General features: G+C 34.5%; 1 protein-coding gene across 1 annotated transcript; it reads left to right on the top strand.

Moving 5' to 3' along the window:
* LOC104757379 (probable pectate lyase 4) lies at window positions 9585–11280 on the top strand. Its single transcript, XM_010480119.1, has 4 exons — window positions 9585–10242; window positions 10330–10433; window positions 10511–10649; window positions 10823–11280. Exons 1-4 carry the CDS (start codon window positions 9589–9591, stop codon window positions 11039–11041), a joined length of 1116 nt encoding a protein of 371 aa, XP_010478421.1. The 5' UTR covers window positions 9585–9588; the 3' UTR covers window positions 11042–11280.

Raw genomic sequence — 12148 nt, 5'->3', positions numbered from 1 at the left:
TATCGCAAAAGCATCAAGCCGGCCTAGACTATTTGATACCCAATCACGTCAACAACATACATATCCATTTGATCTCACGAAGACCAGCGGCCATAGTGTGATACTCTGCTTCAGCGAAAGAGTGAGAGACGGTGTTCTGTTTCTTTGTTTTCCAGGCAATAGGAGAATCCCCAAGAAAAACAACATAAGCACTCAATGAACGTCTTTTTGTGAGTGGACACGACTACCAATATGAATCACAGTAAATCGTGAGAGTAAGATCTGGATCAGCCTTAAGCAAGATACCCTGACAGAGATAGCCCTTTACATAACATACCACACGAACAGCAACATCCCAATGNNNGGGGGGGGGGGGGGGCTTTCATAAAATGTGACAAAACATGAACAAAGTAGCTTAACTAAGGCTGAGTATTAGTAAGATAGATTAACCGACCAACCAGCCGGCGATATGGTTTGGGATCATCAAGAACAGGACCGTCGTTGGTGACTAGGGGATGACTTTGTTGAAAAGGCGTTGCAGCAGGCTTAGCACCAAGATTGCCACAATCAGAGACAATTTCCATTGTATACTTGCGTTGGGAGAGAAAAATGCCCTCAGGACCACGACTAACCTCAATACCAAGGAAATATTTCAACTTTCCCAAGTCTTTCATAGAGAAGCAACACGACAAATAGTCTTTAAACCTTTGTAGCATGTAACTGTTGTTTCCGCAAATGAGAAGGTCATCAACGTAGACAAAACACATAGCTCAATATCGGCTTTGGATTAAGAGAATAGGAATAATCTTCATAGGATTGTACAAATCCAAAACAAAGCTAAGCATCAGACAGCTTCTTAAACCAATACTGAGTAGCTTGTTGAGCCCATACAGAGACTTCCTAAGACGACAAACTTTGACATGGTGAGAGTGATGAAAACCACGAGGCAACTTCATATAGACTTCTTCTTCTAAGTCACCTTGAAGAAAAGCATTATTGACATCCATTTGATAAAATTCCCACTGATTAGCAGCAACAAGACGAAGCAAAGTTTGCACCTCATCTTAACAACCAAGAACAACAAGACGAGCCTTGCACCATTAAATAGAACTATCCGCATTGTATTTCAGTTTATAAACCCACTAACTTCCAAGTATAAATTTATTCTTATGAGGATCAACCAAATTCCATGTCCTCTTAATCTCAAGAGCATCCACTTCTTTGACCATAGCATCATTAAAACTATCATTTGAATAACTTCTATAAAATGTTTTGGTTCCACTGATGTCGTTAGGCCTGGGCAAAAAAACTGGATCCGAAAACCCGAACCGGAACCGACCCGAAAATATAGACCCGAACCCGAACCCGAACCCGGAACCGGTAGAATACCCTATTAGGTCCTAATCTCCTAAACCCGAAGAACTGGAACCGAATCCGGAACCGAACCGAAAACCGAATGGGTACCCGACATACCCGAAATAAAATCATATATAGAGAATATTAGTTATACATATATATATATATATATATATATATATTTTATAACATAGTTATTCAAAGTTACAATTTAAAATTCAAAAATATTATTTTTTCCTAGAGCAAAATAATGAAAATACTCAAAATAACCAAAATTATATTGAAATGTTTAGCTATAATTTTTTAAAAATTAACCAATCTTTTTAAAAAAATAATTTTAAAATTTTTATTTTAATATTTAACATTAAAATTTCCGAGTAATCAGGTAAAATTCAGGTTTTTGGGTTAAATTTCGGGTAATCGGGTACAAAATACCAGAACCCGAATGATATCCGATTTTTTCGGGTATTTGTAGGTTCTGAAATTTTAGATCCAAACCGACCCGAATTCGGTAAGACCCGAACCAAACCCGAACCGATATTTTCTGTTTACCCTAATGGGTCCTAAACTCCTCTACCCGAAAAACCCGAACCCGATCGGTTCCTACCCCACCCGACCCGAGTACCCGAATGCCCAGGGCTAGATGTCGTGATCGCAGCCAAATAAGCACAATGGGCTAGTGAAAATAATCATCAGAAATATAGTCTTGTAAGGGGTATAAACATGTACCTTGGACCTTAGTAGAGGACTCTGACTGGGAAGGGAGCAAACCATGATGGGTTTGGGCAGAAAAAACAGCATTGTGAGTGATGTAGACTTGAAGATAACCCGATTCATGGTGTTTCCTTTCACTACAACGAAGCGGTACGAACTGCGTTTTATCAATTTTGGACTGCAACATTGCAGGTTGTGGAGGCAAAACCATAGGTTGGGATAAAACTGTAGGCGATAAAGATTGAATAACAGGTGGTTCCTCAAAAAGAGAGCAAATTGCTGGTTCCTCCACCAAAGAAGGCACAATCGACAGCTGAGATGCAAGAGCAGGAGAAACAATAGCAAGGATCGCAACAGGTGTGTCAACAATAGGATTTGCTTAACTCCCCCTGTCCAACAAAAACCAGATAAATTAGCCAATCCATATCATTAATAACCTGAACAGGTGAAACAGGAGTGGAGCTTAAATTATCAGAAGCATAAGGGAAGACATCCTCTCTGAAAACAACCTCACGAGAGACTAGAAATTCATTCTGGTCTATGTCAAAAACTTTCCATCTCTTTGTTCCAAACTGATAACGACCAAACACACAGAGACAACTTCGTTCACCAAATTTATCTTTATCTTTAGTGACAAGATGAGCATAGCACATAGACCCAAATAAACGTAACGATCCATGCGATGGCTTATGCCCATGAAGCAATTCATAAGGAGAAAGCCATTATGAATAGAAGATGGTGTGCGATTGATTAGATATGCAGCTGTAAGAACAACCTCTCCCCAAAACTTAATAGGCAAACTTGCTTGAAACAGTAATGCTCTTGCGACATTTAGAATATGCCAATGTTTTCTTTAAACTCTACCATTTTGCTGCGGATTCCGACACACGAAATTTGGTGAAGAATGCCTAGTTGATAAAAATATGAGGCAAGGCACATAAACTTTGTTCTATTAGCACTTCTAACAACCTTGACTGTCTTTCCGCATAAATAATAAAATTTATCAATACGCTGCAAACTTCAGACTTTGCAAAAAGAAGGTATATCCAAACAGCCCTAGGATAATCGTCAACAATAGTCAAAAACTAAATAGCACCACATGAATAAGGAACCCGATAAGGATCCCATACGTCACAATGAATCTAAGAAAAACACTCGATTGCTTTATTCAAACTGTCTGGAAAAACAGATCTAGCATGCTTAGCTCGAAAACATACGTCATACGGACTTGAGCTAGCAGATTTTGAGGAACTGGAAAACATAGATAAAGCCAAAAGAACAGAAAAAGACGGGTGTCCTAATCGCTGATGCCACAACTCAGTTTTGAAACTAACATTCATGCTATGTATATTTTCCGAAACCACATCCGTAAAGTAGTACGCCCATCACGCTCTTACCTCTTCCAATCAAAGTTTTCGAAAAACAGTCATGCAAAACACACAACGTTTCTGTAAACAAAGCAACACACTTTGTTTGTTTTAAAATCTTTGAAACAGAGATTAACGTGCAATTCAAGGCATGAACGTATAACACATCAGTCAACGAGACTATGTTGCTTAATGGAAACATACCCATGCTTAAAGTAAAGGTGTTACTTCCATCGGCGAAACCAACAAAAGATGGTGGCATAATTTTTAACACTGTGTAAAAGGGAGAGATTCCCAGTCATATGATGTGAGGCTCCTATGTCAAGTATGATATTGCCAAGATTTTTCTTACTGGACAACTTGTCGGTACTCTTGGCACTCGACTGTTTGCCATTTGTTGAAGGAGCCTCAATTGTTCTAGTGTTAATTCTGCAAAACCCAGGAATTAGAACTCTTAGTGTGAGCTGCTGTTACTTGTCCTCTTCCTCGTCCTACACCGCGTCCAACACCTCTACCACTATGTTCCATCCACCAGTCCGAAAAGCCTACAACTTCCCAACAATCACGTCGCTCATGTCCAGTTCGGCCACATTGTGTACATGTCTTAAAACTTGGTGTTTTTGGGATGGATGTATTGGGTCTGCCTAGATGGGTCGTGTCTGTCCTACCAAGGTACAAAGCAGCGTCGGAAGAGACCTCTCTAAAACTAGAGGAGACTGGCTGGTCAGAATTATCACGGCGAGTTAAGAACCCAACTGAGTCACGTTGCCGCTCATGAAGACGAGAAGCCGCCAGCCTCTATTCTTCCCTAGTAATGCGCAAGTAAACTTCTCCAATAGACGGCAAGGGATCCATGGAGATAATGTTAGTGCAGATACCTCCAAAGCGGGACTCATCAAGACCTAACACAAACTGATGAACCTTTTCTTCCTCCTTTTCCTTATGTGGTTCGAGAGTAACACCATAAGTACACAACCCACATGTACATAATTTGATTGGTTTGTAAATTTGGTATTCTTCCCAAAGTTTACTTAAGCGACCATAATATTTAAGAACCTGTTGACGACATGCTGCAAGCTGAGTCATGAGGTGATGAATACAGACTTTGTTGCCCACAGAGAAGCGTTCTTTTAGATCCCTCCATAATTGATGAGCATCGGAGATAAAAGTCACCATGGATTCATTTTTGGTTCAATTGAAAAACGGATCCATCCAACAATCATTGAGTTCACGGCTGTCCAATTCTCAAAATTTGGATCACGTGGAGATGATTTGTAGATCTAACCATTGATGAAACCGGTTTTACGTTTGGTTTGAAGCGAGTTCACCATCTCTGTTGACCATTCTATATAATTATCACCATTCAACATGACCGACAAAATCATATCACCTGGGTTGTCTGAACTTGACAATAGATACAACAATACCACCATCTTGTCTGGTTGCTGCACTGCAACCAAAGAGTTTATTGCAGAAGAACCATTTTCTACTCCTGATATCTTTTAATTGACACGTAATAAACAAGAAAATTATGAAATTTTTTAAAAATCTACGAAATCGTTGGTCTGATACTATGTAGAGTTAGTTATCAAACTGACTTGTGTTTGTTAATGACCTTAAACGAATATTTATATAATAGAGTCTCAACAAGAGATAAGTCTGCACAAGAGATAAAAACTAGACACATTGTCTAAACAATTATCCTAAAAAGATAATTCTAATCTTAACAGATTCACACACGTCCTCTATAGTTATTGTAGCAATTTTTAAATTTAAATTATTGTTTTAAAAACATATTGTATATTATTTGGAAATAATCGAAACATATATTTTTGTAGAAATCAAATTGAAATAAAGGTTTTTTCTCTTTATTTTACTAGTTATACTTACATTTTATATCCTACTATATTAATTGGGAAGTACAAATATGAAACTAACCTTAAAATATGTAAAAAATTACATTCAATTGTCATTAGAAAAAATTAATTAAGTTAGTTAATCAATTAATTAATTAATTAAATATAATTGATTAAAATAAAAAACGCTGACATATCAAATAGAAAAAAATCTAGAAAATAAAAATTATCTCTCTAATAAATTATGGACGAAAATTACTAAATATTTTTTAAAAAAATATAAACTAATCAGAATTTCAAAAACTAAGATTTTATATCCAAGTAGACAATATAATTATCTTTAATAACTAAATTTCATAGATTTTGTTAAGATTTCAAATTATAATTCTCCTATTATCTTTATTTTCTTTTATTTACAAATTGTTTAGAATTTTTATATAATACTTATGATTAATAAAATGCAGTATCTTTTTTCTGCATATGTTGTGCTTTGAATTTTTAAAAACGAAAAATATATTACTCAATCTATGAAAAAAAGTGTGTTTGAATTTTCACATTGGCGGGTTGGTAAAACTAAATTTATATAGATGATAAATTAATAATTTTTATTTGCTCACAATTATAATATTAAAATTACTACTTCATATTTCACAAAATAACAATGCAAATACAACAAAACAAACAATATAAAACTGTAATATACGTCAAAAATGAAATTCTATAATATTCTTAAATAATTAGTATTCAAAAAGAACTAATAGATTTACAGAAAATTTAAAAATAAATATTATCTCAAACAAAATAATTATTTTAAAAATTATAACAATAACTTTATTATTGTATTATAAATTATTTTAAAAATATTAACCCGTGCTTTAAGCACGGGATATCTCCTAGTATCTTTTATTTAAGAAAATCATACACAAATATATCAAATATATTATTTAGATATGAGTTGAGCCGGGGTTGAGTGTGTGACTAGAAGACAGACAAATAACGAAAACATTTAATTTCTCGATTATTTGTCCTACAGTTGTGGAATAACTAACCCATTAAATTTAATTTTCTCCAATTTAGATTCCTCTCTGGTCTTATTTTTTACTCTAAAACATCACCAATCACACATAATGTGTGTGCCTTTTAGCCTAAACATATAACACCTTATGTGTGTGTGTGTGTGTGTAATCTACGTAAGAAATACATGTCTTGTACGTGTGCACAATAAATACGAGAGAGAGCGACTATTATAAAAAAACAAAGAACAATTGATGCAGTTTCTGAAAGTTTTCAAGTAACAGATAAAAGTCGAAAGACGACGTCCACGACATACTTATAAGATACTACTATAAGAGTTAAGTTGTGACTATCTGATTGACAATGATCTAGTTCAAATTAATCAATAACTATGTCTATGTGTCGAGAGGGGAATCGTCTTTAAATTGGTTATGATTTTAAACCATGGGACGTTTTTTTTTCATTTTTTTTTTTTTTTCATTTGTGTGTACAATGAAAATGATAGTTTTGTTTTGTTTGTGTTATTATCCATGAGCAGTAGCTAGTAGTATCACTACCACCGGTCCTTCCTTTTTATGTCGATTGGGTAAAATCCACACTAGATAGATCTAAAAGAGATGTTATTCTTTTGGCATCTAACTGAATTAAATAGATAACAAATTCACTGGACAAAAACAGTGGGTTTCACTAAGACAGGCCATTAATATGGATGGGAGAATAAAAATTACTATATCTATAGATAAATTTATGCGAATTTGATAAAGTTTGTGTTACTCACAAGACAAAAAGGGCCCAATGAAAAATAGCCGTTGTGGTCCAGTTGTTGCCACGTCGACGTAAAATTCATTGCCGACAACGAAAAAAAAACTTGAAAATGTCCCCCGAACCTTATCTTTATTATATATGTAGTCGAAGACCCTAAAGACTTATCTACAAATAATTTCAGTTTAATAGTACTATTTGTTATTATTTGAAAGTAACGCGGTTCACAGATTTGGTTAGGTGGCTATTGATCGGGTCCAAACTCCTTTTGCTGATATTTATTATTTTTTCTTCTCTTTTCACGTCGACATGTACATAAACCAAGACCCACCACCTCATCAAGTTTCTTCTACTTATTACGAGGGGTATGCTATGAACAATGATTAAATGATATTTCAAATATCAATTAGATGACTCGAATGCATATTTTAATCAAGTTGTATTAGCAAAAATTTATATATAATTATTATGTCAAGACTGAAAATATCTAGAATTCTTATGTACTATTAAAAAAATATCTAGACTAATCTTCGAACTTAGATCAAAATCAAAATATGAAGAGATTCGTGAGAATCAAATTTGGTAGATTTCATTTTGTAAGCTTCGTTGCTTTCACGATCGAATATATATGTGTACATTTTTGCCCATAGACTTGTAATTTGCTTGGGAAAAGATTGCAATAGTAATTAGTTGTAAGAATATTGACTTCTACGAGACTACGACTTAGAATCGTAAGGATTTAAAATGTCTGGAAACCGACCTACTGATTATTTTACTTTTTTTTTTTTTTTTTTATCATATAGGCTATTTGTTAGAACACAACGACCAATTTTTAATTGCGCAACACCATGGTATAATTGTGTGATATGTGGACTATACAAAACAAATCAAAACATAAGGATTTTCAAACTAAATTTATTCAATAATCATTGTATGGGAGACGTGACTCCTACTAGTAAAAAAAAAAATACAGTTTGAATTATTTTGCATGACTTGCAATCAAAGGCAATATTCAATCACACAGAACAAAGTATCATTATTATTATTATTCCAAAACTGAATATCAGGTTACTATAATTTACCATATTTCTGGTGTTGTCGCTATGCAACGAATCAATCACATGTAATATAGCATTTCGGTGACAATATGACAAAAAGAAAACTAATTAAATGGTGCGTGTACCTCCGGCCAAAATAAGTTATTTATACTTGACTTGCATATGCCTGAGCAAGTTATACCATATTATATCTCCAGATTACCCATATACTTATTCTAAGAAAACAAAATACTAATTAAACCTTATACATCTAGTTTTATATTGACACCTATAATCCCCATTTGGTCAACACATTATAACATCGCTGATCGTTTTCATTGTTTAGCTGACTAATATGATGGGCCGTTAATATGCACGGCCCAAACAATTTATTTTACGAGACTCCAGCAGGAGAAGGAAAAAAATGGGAGAATTGTGCAAGTATGAAATATTTAGTTCGTATTTTGACATATAAGCCTGCAACTATGTTCTAAAACTGGATCCTGCCCAATACCTAGACTTTTGGAGCGATGTTCATATATATGATGAACCAACCAGGGTCTAACTTTCTCTAATCTTTAAATATTTTCTTAATGTTGAGAAAAAATATATATATATATATATTCTTAATTACACTGATAAGATAGATCCCAAACTTTCGGCTATCACTAAATACTAACATTACATATTGAATCCAAATTCAAACTAACACATGGTCAGCACAAGCAGTGCGGCCACTCTAGAGGAAGAGCATTGTTCAAATATGTATTTCTATCAACATTTAAATTCAAATGATGATAATATAAATTCATTACAATTAAGTTCGGACAATTCTCCCCATCTATAAAAACTTATCTTTTCACATTAAATGGGCCACTACATTATTATAACTAGGAGATTTCTTAGGAAGATCAAAATCCAACTAAAAATTAATTTACTAAATCCAAATCTTATGTCATGTAGTTCTTTATGTTCCTCAATGTCATATAGACTACCAGTTCTATGTGTCACTGTTAGACAATAATAGTACAAAGTTCAACAAGGATCAATCATGGAGCAAGAACCTAGTTGGTACCAAGCAAACTGGTAGGAGATAGCCAAGAAGAAAGGCTAACGTAAAACATTGAGGAAATGTTTGACATGTAAATATGTAATTTTTTTGACAGTCATTTTGAAAAATAAAAACTTAAAACTTATAATGACATTTTGAAAAATAAAAAAATATATTTAAATATGTAATTATAATGACATTTTGCAAAATAAAAACTTTAAAATGACATTTCCTTTAAAAATCTCTTGTAGATTGCATTATCTGCATGTGTGTCACACCTTCTCATCTTTCACACGCATACATAAAATTCATACACGTAATGCAAATACTTATATACTTATAAGTCTATTGATAACTTATACGTATACTCTGTAGCTCACATCTATGTTGTGACTCATGCATAGATATTTGCACACACCTAGTTCAATTCAAGCATCAACATCTTCAAGAAAATGGATTCTCTCGTAATAACAATTTCACTTCTCTTTGCAATTTTCGCTTCTCCTCTTGTAGAGTCTGCTTATAATCATAGTAATGGTTACACCCTCGCGAAGGTATCACTAAATCCAATTGATGCTTGCTGGCGAAGAAACCCTAAATGGGCGACTAGCCGTCAAGCTCTTGCAAATTGCGCGGTAGGGTACGGAAAAGCTGCGTTAGGGGGCAAAAACGGTCCGATCTACGTGGTTACAGACCCATCAGATGACCCTGTAAAACCTAAACCTGGAACGCTAAGATATGGAGCGGTCCAACCAAAACCGCTATGGATCACATTCGCACGTGACATGGTGATAGTGTTAAAAAGCGAGCTCTATGTGAACAGCTACAAGACGATAGACGGGAGAGGGGCAAAAGTTGAAATAGGCAACGGGCCGTGCTTAAGGATGAAACTTGTGAAACATGTCATTATACATGGGATAAGTATCCATGACTGTAAACCAGGTCCGAAGGAAAAATTGGATGGTGACGGTATCCGCGTTTTCCAATCTTCACATATTTGGATCGATCATTGTTTCTTGTCTCGGAGCCAAGATGGTTTGATCGATGTGATTTTTTTGTCTACGGCTGTCACTATCTCTAATAACTATTTCACGCAGCATGATAAAGTAAGAGTTTATAATATTTACTAAAACAGTACCAAAAATAATATTTAAGCTAGTATTTGATGAAAAAATTGGTGTGTTTTTGTGAAGGTGATGTTACTCGGACATGATGACAAGTTTATGGGAGATAAGATCATGAGAGTTACAATTGCATTCAACTATTTTGGACCAGGTCTCATTGAGAGAATGCCTAGGTACGTAAGTGTATATATATAGTTTAATTTAACTGAATTAGATTAGAAAATGCTGACATAGATCGATATGTGATCAGGGTGAGGAGAGGGTACGCGCATGTAGCAAACAATAGATACGAGAAATGGCAAATGTATGCGATCGGAGGAAGTGCCGATCCAATTATCTATAGTGAAGGCAACTACTTCGTTGCTCCCGACAAGCGTAGCAGTAAACAGGTATCTTCATTTTAAATATTATCATGCAATAAGATTTAAATTAACGATGACATAATCTCACGTTTAAATAACATATTACATGCTGCACTTGGGTTTATATAGATATTGACTTTGAGTAGCTTTAATAACTGTGTATTTGTTCGAGTACGACGTTGTGTATACATATATTGTAGGTGACGAAGAGAATGACAACTGGAGCTGATTCTAAAAAATGGAAATGGAGTACGTCTAAAGACGTTTTCATGAATGGAGCTTTCTTCGTGCCGTCTGGTGGAGCAGTCAAGCCGTTGTACAAAGGAGGAGAGGCGTTTCCGGTGGCCCACGGCTCTCTCGTCCCTTCTCTTACTTCCTCCGCCGGTCCTCTCCGTTGCTCCGCCGGTAGAATTTGCTAATCAATTACTCACCTCGTTTTTATTATAGAAGACCAAAAAAAAAAAAAAAGTCAATTTCTTCATTAAACGATATGTAATTTTATTTTTTTGGTTATTGCCTCACAGTTCGTTAATATTATCAGAAGATTAACTCCCTTAACTTCTATGTTAATATGTACTCTCTTAGTATAAAATGTATATAATATCGCATTAAATCCTGTAAATATATGGTGGTAAAGTATAGTAATAGACTTTTAGTTACATCGCATACGAGTTATAGTGGCATTGAATTGACCTCTCGCTTTTGCCTTCTATATAATGTTAGATTGTTCTATGATTTCATTGGTGGTTTTTCTTTTTGAGTAATGAGTGTGATGATTCATAATGTTTTAGCTTCTTCTTGAACTTAATTAGGAACTAGATAGATCTATGGTTTTCTCATGGATGTGTCTATTGTTTTACATTTTATTGTTATTCGATAGAACATGCCAATCTACACCCCTCACAAAATCTTCACCAAGAACCCACATTCCAATCTTATGTGAACCTTACATGGGCCTTTGAGACCTCCTAAAATAGATCGTTTGATGGCTCTCGATAAGGTATTTCATCTCGGCTTTGATGGGCCTTGTTTTTGGGGTCTAGGTTTGTTCAAAGCTGAGTGAAGGAATCAATTACACGAGATTACAAAAATTATTTCTAAAGGCTATTTGGTTTCACTTCAATTGGATAGTGTGATACATTGACAATTCAAACTCATACATACAGAGATTGAAAACTACATCTCGTATCCTTTTTAAAAGGATATACTTTTGTAAAAACAAATATAAAATTAAGGAAGATGAAACAGTGTCTCCCGTTAGGAAAGCATGTTGCAAAAAATTGAGCTGAATAATTACTAGTAATAGCTTTTTATCACATACAGTACTTTTTTAATATATCAATATTTTGTTATCTTTCGCTTTTTACGTGTGTTAAAAGATGTACCGAAAAGTAAAAGGCATATATAATCAGCATTCGAATGGATTTTTTTCTTTGGTAAAAGGTTTTTTTAAAAAATCAAATTATCCAGGTTCAAAGCCGTTTAGAATTCGTATTTATAAAGAAACCTTGACATAATAATAGACT

Source organism: Camelina sativa, chromosome 17 (genome assembly GCF_000633955.1).
Source record: "Camelina sativa cultivar DH55 chromosome 17, Cs, whole genome shotgun sequence".
NCBI classification, from domain to species: Eukaryota; Viridiplantae; Streptophyta; class Magnoliopsida; order Brassicales; family Brassicaceae; genus Camelina; species Camelina sativa.
This window is presented reverse-complemented; position numbering and strand designations above follow the sequence as displayed.